The following is a 22,165-nucleotide window of genomic DNA, read 5'->3' as shown; positions in this document are numbered from 1 at the left end:
CTCCGCCAGCACGAAGGACAGCGCGCCGAAGTAGAAGGACCAGCCGTAGGCGTAGCTCTTCTTACTGTCGTTCTGGCTGGGGTCCCCCGAGTTGGCTGATATGTACACGATGATGCCTATGATGTTACTGAGGCCTGGGAGAGAGAGGGAGGGAGAGAGAGAGAGAGAGAGAGAGAGAGAGAGAGAGAGAGAGAGAGAGAGAGAGAGAGAGAGAGAGAGAGAGAGAGAGAGAGAGAGAGAGAGAGAGAGAGAGAGAGAGAGGGGGAGGGGAGAGAGAGAGAGAGAGGGAGAGAGAGAGGGAGAGAGAGAGAGAGAGAGAGAGGGAGAGAGAGGGAGAGAGAGGGAGAGAGAGAAAGAGAGAGAGAGAAAGAGAGAGAGAGAGAAAGAGAGGGAGAGAGAGAGAGAGGGAGAGAGAGGGAGAGCGAGAGAGGGGGAGAGAGAGAGAGGGAGAGAGAGAGAAAGGGAGGGAGAGAGAGAGAGAGAGAGAGGGAGAGAGAGGGAGAGAGAGAGGGAGAGAGAGAGAGAGGGAAAGAGGGAGAGGGAGAGAGAGGAGGAGACAAGGAGAAGGATTGGATCCAATATTGTATCAACTGAATTGAATGGCAAAATCATTTCAACAAGTATATCTGTGCATGCATGCGTCTGTGTGTGTGCGGTCGTACTTATCACCCCCAAACTACCTCAAACAACCACAAACAGTACCAAAAGTAGCCAAAAGTACCCCTAACAACCACACACAGATATCCAATAGTGCCTAAAAGTACCAAAATAACTCAAAACCGGTACCAAAAACTACCCCAAACAACCACAAGCAGTACCTAAAAGAACCACAAACTGGCAGCCAGTACAACACAAAACCACCCAAACGATCAGTTCAGCTTCACGTTTGGGATTGGTGTGTGATATGTGATATGTTGGGTTCAGGATTCTATAATGTAACGATAGCAGAGATGATAAAAACAGAGTGTGACAGAAACAGATCTGGCTAAAAACATGCTGCGGAATGTTCGATCATTCAGTGAATTCAGGAAGTGAGATATAATTCAGGAAGTGAAATATAATTCCAAAATTAGACTGACATGAAAAAATTCCTATTGTCCAGTTATTGAACAATATTTGAGAATATATGCTCTGTTCTTAAATATTGAATTGCAGTTTCAGTATACTTTCTTTATTTAGTGAATTCAAACTGAATTGACCCCAACCCTGAGTGGGTGCACACACTGTATACTGTACATACATGCTGACATACATTTTTTGTTTTTGTTTTGACAATGTTCCACACGTGGGTGTGCTTGTACTTTGTTTATTATTTTTTAATAGATGCAAGAAACTGCAATAAATAAAAATCTAACTATAGGAACCTTTCCATGTCAAAACGTTTTCAGTTTTCGAAATTATACTGAAATCTCACTTCCTGAATTGACTGAATGCACAAACATGTTTTTGCCACAATGTATTTCTTTCACCCCTATCATCTAGAATCCTGAACCCAACATATCACATACCAAACTGAAACGTGAACCTGAACAGATCATTTGGTAGTTTGGTACTATGGTTATTTGGGGTACTTTTGAGTACCTGTTGTGTTTGTTTGGGGTAATAAGTAGGACCCTGTGTAGGTTGGTGTGTGTATACAGTGATGCTTGAAAGTATGTGAACCCCTTGTGAAATCATAGATTTTCTTAGTTTTTACCATGAAAACTTTATTTAATCAGAAACAGTCTTTTTTATCTGACATAATATGTTTGTATTTACCAATTCCATATGTTGGTTTAGAGGGAATCATGCATGTAGTAGGAAAACTAAATTAAATGGTTCATTTGGTACCCAATTATTTACCCACCTGATTCTACTTACCTACTTGATTTAACCAAGGCAACTTGGGGTTCACTTATTTTTGCACCTGCACTCATTTCTTTATAATTTAGTTTTCCTACTACACACATGACTCCCTTTAAACTAACATATGGAATTGGTAAATACAAACCTGTTATGTCAGAATGCTTCTGATTAAATAAAGACTTCATGGTAAAAAACAAAAAAATCTATTTAAAAAATGGACTTACTTTCAAGCAGCACTGTAGTGTGTGTGTGTGTGTGTGTGTGTGTGTGTGTGTGTGTGTGTGTGTGTGTGTGGCTGATTAACAATGAGAGCAGCTGTTGCAACACTTTGAGTGTGTGTTTGAGTGATTGTTCTGACCTGCAGAGACGAACAGGATGCCAGCGCTAAGGATGACATTATGTCTGCTCTTGTAAAACTCGCTGGCAGCTACACACACTCCTCCTAGGAACAGCAGGCCCACGCTGAGGATGGGGAAGAGGCTGGACGCACGCACCGCTCCTGGAGGGGGAGAGGGGGAGAGAGAGAGGGGGAGAGAGAGAGAGAGAGGGAGAGAGAGGGAGAGAGAGGGAGAGAGAGAGAGAGAAAGGGAGAGAGAGAGAGAGAGAGAGAAAGGGAGAAAGAGAGATGTTCTCCGTGTGTGTGTGTGTGTGTGTGTGCGTGTGTCTGTGTGTGCGCGTGTGTGTGTGTGTGGCTGATTAACGATGAGAGCAGCTGTTGCAACACTTTGTGTGTTTCGCCCAGGGCCGTATGACATCATCACCTGCTAATGATGACGCCACTCAAACACAACAACCTCTGTGATTTTAGAAGTGAGTGTGTGTGTGTGTGTGTGTGTGTGTATGCGTGTTATATACTCACGCAATAAGTACTCTGAAGCGTCTTGTTCATAGTGCGCGTCCTCAGGGAAGTGGTCGATGTCCTTACACACACCTCGAAACGTTCCTAAGAAGACGAAACAGAATCCGAGGATTGTGTGTTTTCTTCCTGTCCAAGTTGCTGAAATATCTCACAACTAGGCTACAAGTGCCATCTTTTAGTTTTAATTTTTGGCAGCCTGGGTCACGTTCACAAGCTGGTGGTTAGGGGCCTTCAGATGGCCCACATCTCCAAGAGAAAGGCTAAACAGTTAGCACGGTATTGCTCCATATCTGCTATTATCGGTAGCCGCTCAATATGGAGACGGCGTTGCTTTTTGTACCCTTAGAGTAGATACTGTTTTACAGTAATGCTATTGGATCTGTTAACCCACATTTGAAACATCCTCTGTGTTAATATTGTATGAGTACGATGGTTGCTGTACAGTCACAAACGTAAATGAATGTCTCCCAATGACCTGATTGCACACTGATAGTGTTTATGTCTTTAATGCACTTTGTATTTATGTGGACATAAATAAAGCAAATGTGTGTGTGTGTGTGTGTGTGTATGTCTGTGTCTGTGTTTGACAGAGAGTGTGGAATTTGGCAGAGCTAGACAAATGTGTCTGTTAGTGCTGTGTAGAGTATGGCACGTGTGTGATTGGTGTGTGGGTGTGTGTGGGTCGATCTGTACGTTAGGGTATGTGGCACACGAGGCAATAACACATGACGATCACTACGATTGCTCTGCCCACTGCTGTATGGATTTCCCATATTGATCATGTGACTATGTATCCCCATGGTTACGATAGTAATTCAATACAAACTGATCCTTTTGACCGGGTCATTTTTGGATACTAGAGAGGGAGAAGCTGCTAGCATAAATAGAAGCTTACAGCGATGATGATATGGGAGAGAGAGAGAGAGAGAGAGAGAGGGAGAGAGAGAGGAAGGGAGAGAGAGAGAGAGGAAGAGAGAGAGAGGGAGAGAGAGAGGGGGAGAGAGAGGGAGAGAGAGAGAGGGGAAGAGAGAGAGAGTGAGGGGAAGAGAGTGAGGGAGAGAGAGAGGGGGGAAGAGAGAGTGAGAGAGGGGAAGAGAGAGAGAGAGAGTGAGGGGAAGAGAGTGAGACAGAGAGAGAGAGGGGGAGAAGAGAGAGAGGGAGAGAGTGAGGGGAAGAGAGTGAGACAGAGAGAGAGAGGGGAAGAGAGAGAGGGGGGAAGCGAGAGAGTGAGAGAGGGGAAGAGAGAGAGAGAGTGAGGGGAAGAGAGTGAGACAGAGAGAGAGAGGGGGGAAGAGAGAGAGAGATAGAGGCTATAATATAAATAGCAGGGATAAATGACTAGCCCTCATATCTTCAGGCAGCAGCATTCTGTCAATACAGCCTGTGGTATTGCATTATGTACATTCTCTCAATGAGAGCGATTCTGCATCACTGACCTGTTTTAACCCTGGTTTAACATTGGATGCATTCTACATTTACTGTCCGTTGCTACCAGGAAGCACATCCGAAGACCGCTTTTGTCAAAACAACATCTCTGTTTGAAACGTTCCTAGTATTCAGGTTAGCATTCTGAGTCCATGTGTGGCCATTAAGCCCAGTGGGGGAGAAAAAGTGATTAGCCCCTTTAGCTAACACTACTAAAGCTACTAATGACTCTATACGATTGGATTAGCGCCCAAGCTAACACCCCTTTCATCACATCAGCCCTGATGCAGTTAACAGCCCAGATCCCATTCGGCTAGCAGCTTAACAGCGTTTCTACTCTCTCAATGGGAGGCCTTACAAGGAAAACAGGATGCTGATTTACTGATCAATCCAAAAACATGGTTTATTTTTGGCCGCGGTGAAAAAAACTCCAGCCTGTCCTCCTTGCCCTTAAGGCACACTTGCCTTTTATTCGTTCGTGTGGCTGGTCGTACACAGCTTTCAGAACAGATTAGAGTCTTTTTTGGCAATACGTTGGGAATCTGTTAGATGGAAATCATCATCACATCACTCTTCTGACCCCATTAGTTGAATATTTCCTGTCGGTGTGTCAAACCAAAGAGATGATGAAGTCGACCGCGGGGCCTGTTCAGAATCGGCTCCTAGCACCAATCCTTCTTTATAGGCCTGCATGTCCACCCTTAATAGTTTATGAGGGCATGTTTATTGTTGTGCCTATATGGTATATATAACATGTTTATTGTTGTGTCTATATAGTATATACAACATGTTATTGTTGTGCCTATATAGTATATACAACATGTTATTGTTGTGTCTATATAGTATATATACATGTTTATTGTTGTGCCTATATAGTATATACAACAGGTTTATTGTTGTGCCTATATAGTATATACAACATGTTTATTGTTGTGTCTATATAGTATATACAACATGTTTATTGTTGTGTCTATATAGTATATACAACATGTGTATTGTTGTGTCTATATAGTATATACAACATGTTTATTGTTGTGCCTATATAGTATATACAACATGTGTATTGTTGTGTCTATATAGTATATACATGTTTATTGTTGTGTCTATATAGTATATACATATTTATTGTTGTGTCTATATAGTATATACATGTTTATTGTTGTGCCTATATAGTATATACAACATGTTTATTGTTGTGTCTATATAGTATATACAACATGTTTATTGTTGTGTCTATATAGTATATACAACATGTGTATTGTTGTGTCTATATAGTCTATACAACATGTTTATTGTTGTGCCTATATAGTATATACATGTTTATTGTTGTGCCTATATAGTATATACATGTTTATTGTTGTGTCTATATAGTATATACAACATGTGTATTGTTGTGCCTATATAGTATATACAACATGTTTATTGTTGTGCCTATATAGTATATACATGTTTATTGTTGTGTCTATATAGTATATACAACATGTGTATTGTTGTGCCTATATAGTATATACAACATGTTTATTGTTGTGCCTATATAGTATATACATGTTTATTGTTGTGTCTATATAGTATATACAACATGTGTATTGTTGTGCCTATATAGTATATACAACATGTTTATTGTTGTGCCTATATAGTATATACAACATGTTTATTGTTGTGCCTATATAGTATATACAACATGTTTATTGTTGTGCCTATATAGTATATACATGTTTATTGTTGTGTCTATATAGTATATACAACATGTGTATTGTTGTGCCTATATAGTATATACAACATGTTTATTGTTGTGTCTATATAGTATATACATGTTTATTGTTGTGTCTATATAGTATATATAACATGTTTATTGTTGTGCCTATATAGTATATACAACATGTTTATTGTTGTGTCTATATAGTATATACATGTTTATTGTTGTGTCTATATAGTATATACAACATGTTTATTGTTGTGTCTATATAGTATATACAACAGGTTTATTGTTGTGCCTATATAGTATATACAACATGTTTATTGTTGTGCCTATATAGTATATACATGTTTATTGTTGTGTCTATATAGTATATACATGTTTATTGTTGTGTCTATATAGTATATACAACATGTTTATTGTTGTGCCTATATAGTATATACATGTTTATTGTTGTGTCTATATAGTATGTAACCAGGGAGTAGCTAAAAGGACTGTAGAATTTAGGAAGGGGCTGGTTATCTAACTAACTCTAAGCTAAATAGGCAGTGTAGGAGGATACAGGCAGGGGGCGCCAGCAAACCGTTAGACTAGCAGTTACTATCGTTAGCATTAGCATGGAATTAGCATTAGCATTAGCCTTGGAATTAGCATTAGCATTAGCCTTGGAATTAGCATTAGCATTAGCCTTGGAATTAGCATACAAACAACTAACACACGGTAACGGTATCACATATGAACAACACATTTATTTACATAACCGATGTATACATCCCCAGATATATACATTCCCTCCCCGCCGGCCACACACACACTCAATCACTCACTCATAGTCTCTGGCCTGAACAGGCTTATAGTCCCGGGCTGTGGTGCGCGTTGAGGCCTGGTTGGATGGCATGTGCGTCGAGGAAGGTAGCAGACAAAAGGGGGGGGGTGACGTAGCAACGCGGAGGGAAAGGGCCTTCTTCGTAGTCCGCGCCGAGGGGTGAAGGGCTCAGGTCCGGGTGATCCACGTCGAAGCTCCGATGGAGTCAGCGTTCGGTCGCAGTCCGCTCGTGGAGGCGACGATTCTGTCCAGTTTGGCGTCTCGCTTGGTCCAACGTTTAACAGCCGGCTGCTGGCAAGGCTGTCTAACGGGGACACAACTAAACGGGCTATACAGCTCTGAACTCGATAATCACTTTCCTGGCGTCTTCAGCTTCTGCACGGTGTGCGTGTTACTGAATCCGCCATCTTAGATTGACTTCTCGTTACTCTCTCTCGTTTGGTCTCTCTCGTTCTGATTCTCATCACACACTCTGACTCACAGACCACTTCCGTCTCTTATATATACACCACCGAACCTAGCATCCGGGTCACGGACACACCCCGGATATACCACGTCATCAAACATATACATAAACATTACAATAATAATACATACACTTCACGAAACGTATATGGATAGTATAGAAAATAACAAAGGAAATAACTGGGGCAAATAGGGCTGATTTGGGGGAACTAAACTGGCCCTAAACTGTGGGCCTTCACAACAGCCGCCCCATGAAACCCTCGGTTTCAGTTAACTAGGGAAGGCACACTGGCTAGGCTGCTCTAGCAGCGTGAGGTAGGAGGTGATAGTGTCCTTCGTAATTTGAGGGAGCTCAATCAGGCGTGCCACAGGTCGGGTGTAAGTGCGACCACCAACGTCCACGATGGCCGTCCGCACCCTTCCATCCGTCTGTCTGCCAGGCGGCGCGTGGAAGGGACTGGTCGATCACCAGTACCACGGCACCTTCGGACAAGTTGTCTCTCTCCCTCAGCAGAGTCTTCTGCTTCTCCTCCTTCTCCAGGGCGCGGATGTGCTCCTCGAAGCAGATCAGAGCGTCTTCCTTGTCCATGTTCTGCAGCTCCTCGTACTCAGCGAAGGTGGGGTTGTCCAGCAGGTACTGCTGGGCCTCGGACCAGGTGGTGCGGTAGGTGACGTTGGCCATGTTGTCCAGAATGTTCTTCAGCGCCTCCCAGTTCCTCTTCCTGAGCTGCTTGGCTTGTTCCTTCTCCTTCTTAGCCTTGTAGGCCTTAAACGCTTGCTTCTTCTCACTCAGCTTGGGCAGGGCGCTGTAGCGTGGGTCGTTGATGATCATTCTCATGGCTTGCTCCCATGACGCGTTGGATGAAACACCATTCTCCTTCAGAAGCTCTTTGAAGGCCTGCTTGGCCTCCTCCTTTGGGTTCCACTTGTACGTTTTCTTCGCCAACTCCGGCCTTTCCTCCTTGGAGGCGTCTACAATACTGGCTGAGACTTCCATGGCTGACGTGTACTCGACGGAGTTGACGGGTGCGTCAATGCTGACCTCGGCCACGTGAGGGTGCATGGCCACCTGCAGGTGTTCCTCGGCAACAGCTGTTGCCGCCATGGCCTCCATGTCCATCATGGTCGCCAGGGTAGCAGCAGGATCAACCTGAAGAGTGGGGACGGGGGCGGTGCCAGGAGCTGCAGCTTCTACCGTCCCATTCTCCTCCGCTTTGATCATCGCTTCCAGATCTTCCAGCTCTTTGGGCTTGGTCCACCGGGACTCCTTAGTCTGGGAGTTGTAGTAGTAAGGCTTTCCCGTGTCAGACTTGTACTCCTTCCACGGGCACTTAGACAACATTTGCTCAGCAGGAGATTTCAGGTCGTCTGGTTTCTCCCATGAGGACTGTTTAGTCTCTGTGTTGTAGAAGTAGGTCTTCCCATCCAGAGACTTATGCTCTGTCCACAGAGGCTTCTTCTTTGGTTGGTCATCCTGTGGTGAACCATTTGTGGTACTAACTGTTCCAGGTGCACTGGCAGCAATAGATTCCACTCCAGGCGGTCCGGTTGGTTGGTTTGCTTCTTCGGTTCGGACATGGAGGGATGACGTAGCTCTCCCGTCTCTATCTCTCCCCTCGGTAGCGCCTTGGAGGGCCCACCCAAGCGCAGTCTTAACAGCCATCGGGCAGCCTCGTGGTCCTCTCAGCGGAGGACGGAGCGACACGATCAGTTCAGCGTTGTCCGAGCCGATGAGAAGGGTTGGCTCCGCTCCTTCTATCGGATGTAGGTCTACTCGCCGTAGGTGGGGATATCTTGCGCGTAATCTCTCCAGGGGGTAGTCGTAGCGGGAGAGCGCTAGCTGGTCTGCGGTGAAGACATTCCGAAGCCGATATCTGTCCGACGGCCGCCCCGCCGGGGAGATAGAGAAGTTGATTCTCGCCCCGGTGACCTCTTTAAGGTCGCGACGTATCGTGCGCAGAGTCAGCTTCTCCGCAGTCCCTTGGAGCCCCAACTGGCGCACTGCCCCCTGGAGAAGGATGGTCCGTTCCGACCCGTCGTCTAGAACGGCGTACGTGTCGTACACAGCGTTGTTGTGGTGAAGTCGGACCTTCACCACCTTCAGTAGGACCTTGGAGCCGCTGCTCCGGGCTGGGTCTAGGTAGTAGACAGGTGTTGCCTCTTCCGGTGCGCTACCGGACCTAAGGCTTCTGGTGCCCTCCGTGGACCTGGCGAGGGAGACCTCGTGTAGGATGTTGAGGTGGACCTCCTCACAGCGGTTGCACTTTCTCCTCAAGGTGCAGTTCTTAGCCAGATGGTCGCGCCCACAGTTCCAGCACCTCTTGTTCTCCTCGAGCCACCTCTGCTTGGCCTCGGTACTCAGGTTGTTGAAGTCACTGCACTCATTGAACCAGTGCTCGCTGGTGCAGTACGGACATGGCGGTGGACCTCTCCGTCCCTTTTGAGGGGGTTGAGAGGAATCCTTTCCCTCAGGTCGGGCTTTCCTCTCTCTCCGAGGCTCCTCCTCCGTGTGCAGCACTCCTACTGGGCGTCCTCTGTTCGAGCTCGGCCCGTCCCAGCGGTCTCCCTTCTCCCTCTCCTTCTTCGGCTCAGCGTAACCCATGGCGTCTACGTTGGTGTCATGCACTTCCTCCAGTAGGAACTCCGCGAAGGCAGCCATGCTCAGACCCAACTTCCCGGGGTTACGAACGCGCTGCTGTCGCCGGAACCTCTCCTGCCGGAAGCGTGGGATCTTGCGGAGCAGCCGCTCTACGTTGGAGGTGCTGTTGATCTCGCTGGCGCCAGCTGGGCCCTGCGTCTTCAGCATTCCAACCAAGGTGTGCACGCGGAGCGCGAAGTCATCCAGCGCCCGGTCATCCTTGATGGGGGCCTGCTGTTCGAGGGCTTGCAGTTCAGCAAGGGCGTGGTTCCAGGGACGACCGTAGCGGGCATCCAAGTCGGCGAGCGCTCTGGTGTAAGGTGTCGGTGCGGAGGCATGGGCCAGAACCATGTTGTGGGCTCTGGGGTTCCTCACATGCTGAAGGAGAATCGCATATTTGTAGGACTCTGAGCAGGAGTCGTCCAAGAGCGTGTCTAGGCAGATGCGTAGCTCCACATACTGGCTCCTGTCCTCGTCCTTGAAGAAGGGGAACTTGGGTCCCTCCACCTGGGGAAACATCCTGTAGTGCAGGGGTCGGCAATTAGGTTTGGCCTCGGGCCAATTTTTTTTTGAGCCACTAGATGGCGGGCCCGAACGTTTTTTTTTTTCTATTTTTTTTTTTTTTTTTTCTAACACCAGGGGAGCCACCCCTCCTAAATGTCGTTGTTTGGTACCTGTACTGTAGCAATGACAATAAAGACCATTCATTCATTCCATTCATTCATTCATTCATTCATTCATAAGTAATTGATTGTTAAAAAATGTGACACGTTCTAATGCTTTGACTTTTCTTTCGAAAAATGTACACATCGCTAGTCAACTAACACAGCTTGTTTTGTGAGCCTGCTAACAATGTAAAGTAGTGTTGTAGTTAACTAGGTAACAATGTAAAGTAGTGTTCTAGTTAACTAGATAACAATGTAGTGTTGTAGTTAACTAGGTAACAATGTAAAGTAGTGTTGTAGTTAACTAGGTAACAATGTAAAGTAGTGTTCTAGTTAACTAGGTAACAATGTAAAGTAGTGTTCTAGTTAACTAGGTAACAATGTAAAGTAGTGTTGTAGTTAACTAGGTAACAATGTAAAGTAGTGTTGTAGTTAACTAGGTAACAATGTAAAGTAGTGTTGTAGTTAACTAGGTAACAATGTAAAGTAGTGTTGTAGTTAACTAGGTAACAATGTAAAGTAGTGTTGTAGTTAACTAGGTAACAATGTAAAGTAGTGTTGTAGCTAACTAGGTAGCAGTCCAATCCATTACGTTGCAGTATTTTGGCTTGACTAGCAAGTTTGTGTTGTGATTCTCAACAACGTTGAAACGTAGTTTCACCCTTTTCCATAGTTTTGAATAATAAATGTGTGGACTGACGATGTAGCGCAGCCTAGCTTATTCTAATAATTATTTAACATACTTTCATTCTGAATGATTCCCCCCTCCTCCCAGACAAGGTCACATTATTATTGGATTGGTTGTTTGCCTGCCGGGTGAAGTTAGCTAAACATTTAACCTGCTAACTAGCAAGAGAAACATCATGTCACTCTCCAAAGGTGTAAAGAGGAAAGTTGACGGTGAAAACAGGGCATTTAAAGAGGAATGGACAGCGAACTATAATGTTCATCCTACCTGGTTTCATCAACGCAAAGCCGTTGTGAGACTCACATCTTCCGTGCTCACAATGTTCCCTTTCTATACATGCGAGTCGTCCTTTTCCTCAATGAATGTGATAAAGACGCACGAGAGGAATCGATTGATGCAAAAAAAAACTTGAGAACTGCCTGCGGATTAAAGTGACGTCCATATAACCAGATATCAAGCAAATACTGACCGATGGGAGATGCCACTTTTCACATTAAGTGAGTACCAAGCCTGTCGTTATTGTATTTAATAACCTAATTGTATTTTTTATATTTTGAATGAATGGCTCATTGTAATTATTATCCCTAATAGCGTGTTTGCTCTGTCGTTTCAGGAGCATAGGCCTATGCACCACCACCCCTCGCATAAGCGGATTACTTTTCTTTCTTTTCTTTTTTTCACCGATTTTGTTGTCAATGTTTTTCAGAATATTAAACTGAATTTGCTTTGTTACTGTTCATATGTGTGTTGCAGTCACATATACGTAAACATTACGTTTGAATTATTTACTGAGCTGGTGTTATTTTTTTCAAACCACACACGGCTATTTCAGCACTACACGTTGTCCACCTACTTATGATTCACTATGAGGGGTTCAGCGTCAGTGCGCTTCGGTGCACCCCGCTGCCTGATTGTCTGTCCCTGTGTCATTCACTCTCAACATGGATAAAAGTACAATAAGCATTATTCAGGTGGAGGTAGATTCTCTATTCGGACATTATAGGCGCTATATGTGGGACTGTCGGTCCGATATTGTAAAAAAAAAAAAAAAAAAAAAAAAAAGTGGATTCTCAAAATATTCTGCTGGGCCAAATATTATTGGTGATGGGCCAGCAATGGCCCGCGGGCCGCCTATTGCCGACCCCTGCTGTAGTGGATGATCGGGGCTGGAGTGACGGTCTGGGTGTCCGGCCTGCATACATTTTGGTGCACTGGAGGACCTAGGGGTGTGCTACGCTCTTGGGGGATGGCTCCCCTCCCGGGCAGCGACGCTGGCTCCCTCTGGGCCGCGTAGCGGTCGGGTCCCTGGTCCTCTTCCTTCCAGGTGGTCAGCTGGGCCTGTAGTTGGACAGTCATGGCGGGGGTCATGGAGCCATCGGCGGGGGGTTCAGGAGATGGCACTCGAGAGGGCCGTGTGGATGATGCTCTGGAGCTACGGGCCGACGGAGCTCTGCTGATGCACACGTCGCGCATGGTCTGCATCACTTCCTCCATCTTCTCCGCGTGCAGTTGCTCTCTCTCCATCTGGAGGCGGTCGCGCTCCATCTGGAAGCGTTCACGTTCTAGCGCCTCCTGGCGCTGTCTCTCCGCCGCGCGTTCCGCTCCGTTCATCTGGAAGCGTTCACGCTCGTACTGGATGCGTTCCCTCTCTAACGCCTCCTGGCGCTGTCTCTCCGCCGCACGTTCCGCTCCGTTCATCTGGAGGCGTTCACGTTCTAGCGCCTCCTGGCGCTGGAGGCGTTCACGCTCGAACTGGAGTCGTTCCCGCTCTAACGCCATCTCGGCCTGTTGGCGCTCCCGCTCTAACGCCATCTCGGCCTGTTGGCGCATACATTCTGACAGCGCGGCACTACTCCCTCTGGAGTGCAGGCTATCCGCCCCAGAGGCAGAACTGCCCACAGAAACCCTGGACCGGGAGGAAGCCACTGAACGGCAGGAGCTAGGTCTCGAGCGCGCCGTACTGGGAGGCAGATCGTTAAGGCTGAGGCCCTCCCTCTTCCGCCCGCAGGCGCTGTCGGACCGGGCCTCTCCTTCCTGCTCTTCCGTTTCCACGGCAAAACCCTGCGGTTCTGCCATCTCATCCTCAGGCTGGTGCTCTTTGAGGGCTGTCTCAGTGCTAGCCACCCGCGCGCCGGCGGACACCTCGGCCTCTCCGACCACTGTATCCCGTGGAGTGCGCTCCTCGCTACCACTCAGTGAGCTTTCGAGCTCAAGCTCATACTCCTGTAACCTCGGAGGCAACCGCGGGACTCTCTGTGGTCGTGGCTCTGGCTCAGGGGGCGGAGAAGGGGGGGTAACTGTCTGGTCTGGTTGGCTGCGCTCAGCCATGCTATCACTACACTACCTATCCGGCTCGAAGGACCAATTGTAACCAGGGAGTAGCTGAAAGGACTGTATAATTTAGGAAGGGGCTGGTTATCTAACTAACTCTAAGCTAAATAGGCAGTGTAGGAGGATACAGGCAGGGGGCGCCAGCAAACCGTTAGACTAGCAGTTACTATCGTTAGCATTAGCATGGAATTAGCATTAGCATTAGCCTTGGAATTAGCATTAGCATTAGCCTTGGAATTAGCATTAGCATTAGCCTTGGAATTAGCATACAAACAACTAACACACGGTAACGGTATCACATATGAACAACACATTTATTTACATAACCGATGTATACATCCCCAGATATATACATTCCCTCCCCGCCGGCCACACACACACTCAATCACTCACTCATAGTCTCTGGCCTGAACAGGCTTATAGTCCCGGGCTGTGGTGCGCGTTGAGGCCTGGTTGGATGGCATGTGCGTCGAGGAAGGTAGCAGACAAAAGGGGGGGGGTGACGTAGCAACGCGGAGGGAAAGGGCCTTCTTCGTAGTCCGCGCCGAGGGGTGAAGGGCTCAGGTCCGGGTGATCCACGTCGAAGCTCCGATGGAGTCAGCGTTCGGTCGCAGTCCGCTCGTGGAGGCGACGATTCTGTCCAGTTTGGCGTCTCGCTTGGTCCAACGTTTAACAGCCGGCTGCTGGCAAGGCTGTCTAACGGGGACACAACTAAACGGGCTATACAGCTCTGAACTCGATAATCACTTTCCTGGCGTCTTCAGCTTCTGCACGGTGTGCGTGTTACTGAATCCGCCATCTTAGATTGACTTCTCGTTACTCTCTCTCGTTTGGTCTCTCTCGTTCTGATTCTCATCACACACTCTGACTCACAGACCACTTCCGTCTCTTATATATACACCACCGAACCTAGCATCCGGGTCACGGACACACCCCGGATATACCACGTCATCAAACATATACATAAACATTACAATAATAATACATACACTTCACGAAACGTATATGGATAGTATAGAAAATAACAAAGGAAATAACTGGGGCAAATAGGGCTGATTTGGGGGAACTAAACTGGCCCTAAACTGTGGGCCTTCACAACAAGTATATACATGTTTATTGTTGTGCCTATATAGTATATACAACATGTTTATTGTTGTGTCTATATAGTATATACAACAGGTTTATTGTTGTGCCTATATAGTATATACATGTTTATTGTTGTGTCTATATAGTATATACAACATGTGTATTGTTGTGCCTATATAGTATATACAACATGTTTATTGTTGTGCCTATATAGTATATACATGTTTATTGTTGTGTCTATATAGTATATACAACATGTGTATTGTTGTGCCTATATAGTATATACAACATGTTTATTGTTGTGCCTATATAGTATATACATGTTTATTGTTGTGTCTATATAGTATATACAACATGTGTATTGTTGTGCCTATATAGTATATACAACATGTTTATTGTTGTGCCTATATAGTATATACAACATGTTTATTGTTGTGCCTATATAGTATATACAACATGTTTATTGTTGTGCCTATATAGTATATACAACATGTTTATTGTTGTGCCTATATCCTTGGAGAACCCATAACCATAACGGACTCCTTCAAATTCCTTGGCACTCACATCAGCAACTCCCTCAAATGGAACACCAACACAGACTTCATCACCAAAAAAGCCCACCAACGACTATTCTTTCTTAGACAGCTCAAGAAATTCAAAGTAAAACAAAAACTCCTCCTTCAGTTCTACACCGCCATCATTGAGAGCATACTCACCTCATCCATCACAGTTTGGTACGGCAGCTCGGACAGCAAATCAAAAAGGAAACTACAGCAAATAGTAAAGAAATCATCCAAGATCATCGGCACCCCTCTCCCATCAGTTGAATCACTGTATCTCAAACACACCATAAATAGAGCACACAAAATTATCTCTGACCCCTCCCACCCTGCTCACCACCTGTTCCAACTGTTGCCCTCTGGACGGCGCTACCGATCCCTGGCCACCAAAACATCCCGGTTCAAAAACAGTTTTTTCCCCTCTGCCATAAGGACTCTCAATACCTGACTCACTGCACTGTATAAATTGTAAATTGTAAATATGTTTTGTCTTGTCTTGTGGTTATGTGTGTTTCATGTCCATGTAATAGTCATGTAAAATGTGTGTATGTTTTTTTGACACTGCTTTTTGAGCTGTACCGAAAACAAATTCCACCGACCTAGGTCGTGTGGTCATTAAACTATTCATTCATTCATTCATTCATTCATTCATTCATATAGTATATACAACATGTTTATTGTTGTGTCTATATAGTATATACATGTTTATTGTTGTGTCTATATAGTATATACATGTTTATTGTTGTGCCTATATAGTATATACAACATGTTTATTGTTGTGTCTATATAGTATATACAACATGTTTATTGTTGTGTCTATATAGTATATACATGTTTATTGTTGTGTCTATATAGTATATACAACATGTTTATTGTTGTGCCTATATAGTATATACAACAGGTTTATTGTTGTGTCTATATAGTATATACAACATGTTTATTGTTGTGTCTATATAGTATATACATGTTTATTGTTGTGTCTATATAGTATATACATGTTTATTGTTGTGTCTATATAGTATATACAACATGTTTATTGTTGTGTCTATATAGTATATACATGTTTATTGTTGTGTCTATATAGTATATACATGTTTATTGTTGTGTCTATATAGTATATACAACATGTTTATTGTTGTGCCTATATAGTATATACATGTTTATTGTTGTGTCTATATAGTATATACAACATGTTTATTGTTGTGCCTATATAGTATATATACATGTTTATTGTTGTGTCTATATAGTATATACAACATGTTTATTGTTGTGCCTATATAGTACTGTATATACAACATGTTTATTGTTGTGTCTATATAGTATATACAACATGTTTATTGTTGTGCCTATATAGTATATATACATGTTTATTGTTGTGTCTATATAGTATATACAACATGTTTATTGTTGTGCCTATATAGTATATACAACATGTTTATTGTTGTGCCTATATAGTATATACAACATGTTTATTGTTGTGTCTATATAGTATATACATGTTTATTGTTGTGTCTATATAGTATATACATGTTTATTGTTGTGTCTATATAGTATATACAACATGTTTATTGTTGTGTCTATATAGTATATACAACATGTTTATTGTTGTGTCTATATAGTATATACATGTTTATTGTTGTGTCTATATAGTATATACATGTTTATTGTTGTGTCTATATAGTATATACAACATGTTTATTGTTGTGTCTATATAGTATATACATGTTTATTGTTGTGTCTATATAGTATATACATGTTTATTGTTGTGTCTATATAGTATATACAACATGTTTATTGTTGTGCCTATATAGTATATACAACATGTTTATTGTTGTGTCTATATAGTATATACATGTTTATTGTTGTGTCTATATAGTATATACCTGTTTATTGTTGTGTCTATATAGTATATACAACATGTTTATTGTTGTGTCTATATAGTATATACAACATGTTTATTGTTGTGCCTATATAGTATATACATGTTTATTGTTGTGTCTATATAGTATATACAACATGTTTATTGTTGTGTCTATATAGTATATACAACATGTTTATTGTTGTGTCTATATAGTATATACAACATGTTTATTGTTGTGCCTATATAGTATATATACATGTTTATTGTTGTGCCTATATAGTATGTACAACATGTGTATTGTTGTGTCTATATAGTATATACAACATGTGTATTGTTGTGTCTATATAGTATATACAACATGTGTATTGTTGTGCCTATATAGTATATACAACATGTGTATTGTTGTGTCTATATAGTATATACAACATGTGTATTGTTGTGCCTATATAGTATATACAACATGTTTAACACTTGAGTGACATTTTAGAATTATATGAATTAATATGAACAAATCATATCAACACTGGCCTGGCTTTATCTCCTCGCACACGCATGTGTGTATGTTTATATACACCCACCGGCCACTTCATTAGGTACACCTTTTCAACTGCTCGTTAATGCAAGTATCTAATCCGTCAATCACGTGGCAGCAACTCAATGCATTTAGGTATGTAGACATGGTCAAGACAATCTGCTGAAGTTCAAAAGTTTGAAAATAGTGGTGGTGGTGTAATGGCGAGGGGAGATATTTTCTTGGCACAAATCTTCAGCAACTGCTTGATGCTATAATGTCAATATGGACCAAAATCTCTGAGGAATGTTTCCAGCACCTTGTTGAATCTATGCCACAAAGAATTAAGGCAGTTCTGAAGGCAAAAGAGGGGGTCCAACCCGGTACTCTCAAGGTGTGCCTAATGAAGTAGCCGGTGAGTGTTTGTACACTATATGGACAAAGTATTGGGGCACCCGAACATCACACCCATAATGTGCTTGTTGAACTTCTTATTCCAAAACCACGGGCATTCATATGGAGTTGGTCCCACCTTTGCTGCTATAACAGCTTCCACTCTTCTGGGAAGACTTTCTACTAGATTTTAGAATATGGTTGCGGGGATTTGCTCCCATTCAGCCGCAAGAGCATTAATGAGGTCGGCCACTGATGTTGGGTGAGAAGGACTGGCTCGCAGTTGGCGTTCCAATTCATCCTGAAGGTGTTCAATGGGGTTGAGGTCAGAGCTCTGTGTGCAGGCCGGTCAAGTTCTCTCAGACCAAACTTGGCAAACCATGTCATTATGGACCTCGCTTTGTGTATGGGGGCATTGTCATGCTGAAACTGGAAAGGGCCTTCCCCAAACTGTTGCCACAAAGTTGAAAGCATACAATTCTCCAGAATCGCATTGTATGCTGTAGCATTAAGACTTCCCTTCACTGGAGCTAAGGGGCCTAGCCCAAACCATGAAAACAGACGATAATTGGGCCCACATATTTTGGTTCATATAGTGTATATATATACACATACACACACTTGCGTATGCGAGGGTTAGGGTTAGAAATATACATTGAAATATATGTAATATATATATATATATATATGCACACACACACACACACACACACACACACACACACACACAGTTGGGACATTGATGTTCTTTCATGGTGCACGCTCCATTACCCTCCATTATACCAGTTTGATAGGTCATCAGACGAGAGAGAGAGAGTGAAAATGAGAAAAAGCGAGAGGTCACACGCTTATGCTACCGCCCACTTTACATGTCAACAGTCAACTTGTTGTGAAGGGGCAATTAAGGCCTATCAGACACGTTCAGATCCCATCAATGACCAAGTTTGCACACCGTATCTGTCATCTAATCCACGAAACCCAATCAGTGTGAGTTGTTGATGTTGTAACGTTACGTGCTAAAGCACTTAATCACATTTTATGATTAGCTGAACAGCTTGCCTGGAAAACATTTGGTTAGGGTTAGGGTACAAGTAACCTTATCTCACAGCTGGCTTTCGGTGAACACACTTCACCTATTAAACCTTACCTTCTGTGCAGCAGGTGCGCCACAGACCGGAGTGAGTCAACACCTCTTCGTTCTTCCGGATGGTCTCGTTGTCGTTCCCGTACTTGGATCGGCAGACCCCGCGCGAGTACAGCCAGTAGTCCGTTCCCACCGCGATGGTCATGAGGCTGAACGCGCAGAACGCACCCGCGGTAGTCATGAGCATCATCATGCCCCTGTTGCACAACTTCATCTCCACTTTCTCCCACGTGCCGCTTAATTAGACCCCCGGGGATAGAAAACTCACTGCTCTCCCGTCCCACGTGAGGGTCCACTCGCCGGTTGAACGCTCCTCCGCGCGGGTTAAATAATTCTGAACCAGCCTCTTTCTGCGTCAAATCTGGGGCGCTCAGCCACGCCGCCGTGTACAGTTCCAGGACTCCTTCGAGCGCGCAGAGACATCCACTCCCGGCTGCTGCTGCCGCACTCACTCACGTAGCCTACTCACCGGGGTACGGGGTCCAGTCCCTCGAGACCCCTCCATTCCTTCCACGCAACCGGCAGACGGTAGCCTATAGCCTATATTTCGGTGAACACTTGTTCAAGTCATTAACGAATGGATGGAATTATCCCACAGAATGTAAAAAGTAACAACATGAATATGGATGCTAGGACAAAAGTCGAAACAATTGTTGGAAAAACGGTCCCAGCCGAGCCACTACCGTCCCACTACCGTCCCCGGTCTCACTCCTATCCCCGTTGGACGATGCCTCGCCAAAGGCAGTCGGCGAATGACAGCTGCTACGCGGGGCCCACACCCGCCCTGTCGGTGCTGTGTGTGTGTGTGTGTGTGTGTGTGTGTGTGTGTGTGTGTGTGTGTGTGTATGCGTGTGTGTAGAAGTCAAAGCGCCAGTTAAAAGTCGCTCAGTTTACGAGTCCAGTCTGTCCGGATGGCACCACGGCTCTACTGTAACTGATCTCATTAATCGATAGCCAGTTCACTAGGCGGGCCACGCAGCCACCCTCTCCTCTACACACACCCTGCGAGTCTATAGTCGTATCGAACTGCCTTTCAACACGAAGGCAGGGAGGCTTTTGGGGAGGCTGAGGCCATCTTTCTGGGTTGAAAGTGGGTTGAAAGGCTCCCGTCAGAGAAACTTGTGAGAGAGAAACCGTCTGCTCTATTCTAGGCCATCCACTCCCCAGAGACCGCAACTTCAGCACCGGAGATTTCAGCACCACGGACAGCGGCCAATAAACCAATGAGAGGGACACGAGACGCTCCTTTGCTCCTCTCTCTCTCTGTCTTCCTCACTTCTCTCCATCACTCATTTCTAAAGTGAACTAATTTAAACGGCTGAAATATTTATATCATTATTAGTATTCTATCGACCGGTTCATCGCGAGCTGATGGTTTTCACGAGAAACCGTCGGGCGCATGAGACTCGTTGATTGTTGACAGTCAGAGTCGCGCGCTCCTTTATTTGAGGTATAAATGAAATCATCAATAATGTACATGTAATAGTCTGCGAGTGTGTGTGTGTGTGTGTTTGGATGACTGACGCACGCACACACACAAATGCACGCACGCATTATTCAAGTTCAACATAAATTCCTAGGTGTCATTGTTGACGAAGGTTTAAACTGGAATAATCACATCGATCAGGTGTGCAAGACATCCATGAAGATGCTTGGTATAATGAGAAGGGTCTGCCCCCTGATCCACTCCTCTGCTCACTTAACCTTGTACTATAGCTTCTTATTTCCTTACATCAACTACTGTAATATAGTCTGGGCTGCTACTTATCCTTCATACCTCAACAAATTACTTGTTATCCAGAAGAGGTTCCTAAGGATGATCTCTCACTCTAACAGATTCGAACCATCTGCACCTCTATTTAGGAAATATTCATTATTACCCATCAATAAACTGAATATTTTTCAAACATGCTTATTCATACACAAATTCATCAACAACAAGCAAGATCTTCCTTCTACTTTCCATAGTTTCTTTATTTTCTCATCTGACATCCACTCTTATCCAACAAGATTCAATAATGACCTCCACTTACCTTTCTGTCGAACTTCTAGCCACCAATTTAACATTTGTTATAGAGGTCCGAGAATCTGGAACACCTTGAGCTCGCCACTGAAAAAATATCTAATCTTGTTATAAGCTGTTTATTTTATATTGTAGTGCTTTTCCCGTTGAAAGGTGGGCTAGATGGAAATCTATGTTTATTTTTTTACTAATCTTACTATCCTATCTATTTTCAGTTTTTTTTGTTTGTTTTGTTTTTGTCTTGTGTGTTTGTATGTGCTATCCTACCTTTCTGCCCGATGGATATTATTTTGTTCGTGGTTTCTTTTCTCCTATTGACGTGCAGTAAGTGTCCCTTGATTTTTATTTGAAACAATGATATTGACGTGGAGTGGAACTCTGTACAAGCCTTCTGGGCTTCGTTCCCTCCTTGCACAATTTCTTGTGTGCTAAATAAATAAACTAAACTAAACTAAACTAAACGCACGCACACGGTGCAGCCCAGTGTCAATCACATTCCTCACCTCAAACACCCAAGCTCTTTCTGACTGACTCATTACCACATAATTAAAAGAGAGAGAGAGACAGAGAGAGAGAGAGAGACAGAGAGAGAGAGAGACAGAGACAGAGACAGGGAGAGAGAGAGACAGAGAGAGAGAGACAGAGAAAGAGAGAGACAGAGAGAGAGAGACAGGGAGAGAGAGAGACAGAGAGAGAGAGAGAGACAGGGAGAGAGAGAGAGACAAAGACACACACCCATAATCCTCACAACTGACACTTAGGTGAATAAGAAAGACACATGGCAAGTACTTGTCAAACGTCATGGTGTATTATCGTACACAGAGTCAGACACAAAGAGCATGCAACACATGGCCTCGGTCTGCCCCCCCCTCCCCCCCGCAATCTCCCTCAAGGCCACCAGAGCGCCCAGTCCCGCCCCCCTCCATCAGTCTGTCCATCCGGCCCACATCTGTCCTTTCTCCATCTTGCATAGTAAGTTTCTGTGTTTCTCTTTTTTTTTTCGTGTCGTCCACATCGTCCCCTCTTCCTCCTCCGCCTCAGGAGAGCCTTTTTTTCGATCAGAGTTCCTCAAACCTCCACTCCTATGAACCCCCCCCACCCCCCCCCCCCCCCCCCGGGACCCCCCTGTCTGGGTGCTGTCTGTTCCTG

General features: G+C 44.3%; 2 protein-coding genes across 2 annotated transcripts in view; both read right to left on the bottom strand.

Moving 5' to 3' along the window:
* LOC308150117 (voltage-dependent calcium channel gamma-3 subunit-like) overlaps positions 1-19,207 on the bottom strand; it is a gene marked incomplete at both ends in the record, with an annotated part of 19,687 nt that extends 480 nt beyond the window's left edge. The window contains 4 exons of the mRNA XM_080522982.1: positions 1-134; positions 2,204-2,344; positions 2,705-2,788; positions 18,997-19,207. The exon at positions 1-134 is cut by the window's left edge and continues 480 nt beyond it. Coding sequence (XP_080379108.1) covers positions 1-134; positions 2,204-2,344; positions 2,705-2,788; positions 18,997-19,207 — 570 coding nt within the window. The remainder of the gene's footprint in view (positions 135-2,203; positions 2,345-2,704; positions 2,789-18,996) is intronic.
* On the bottom strand, positions 2,886-18,627 carry LOC308151725 (pre-mRNA-processing factor 40 homolog A-like; the record flags this gene model as incomplete). Its single annotated transcript, XM_080524638.1, has 4 exons — positions 2,886-2,950; positions 7,600-7,867; positions 7,901-8,679; positions 18,621-18,627. 4 exons carry the CDS (start codon positions 18,625-18,627, stop codon positions 2,886-2,888), a joined length of 1,119 nt encoding a protein of 372 aa, XP_080380764.1.
* Positions 19,208-22,165: the final 2,958 nt, after the last annotated feature.

Source organism: Nansenia antarctica, assembly GCF_963989245.1.
Source record: "Nansenia antarctica genome assembly, chromosome: 2".
Taxonomy (NCBI): domain Eukaryota; kingdom Metazoa; phylum Chordata; class Actinopteri; order Argentiniformes; family Microstomatidae; genus Nansenia; species Nansenia antarctica.
This window is presented reverse-complemented; position numbering and strand designations above follow the sequence as displayed.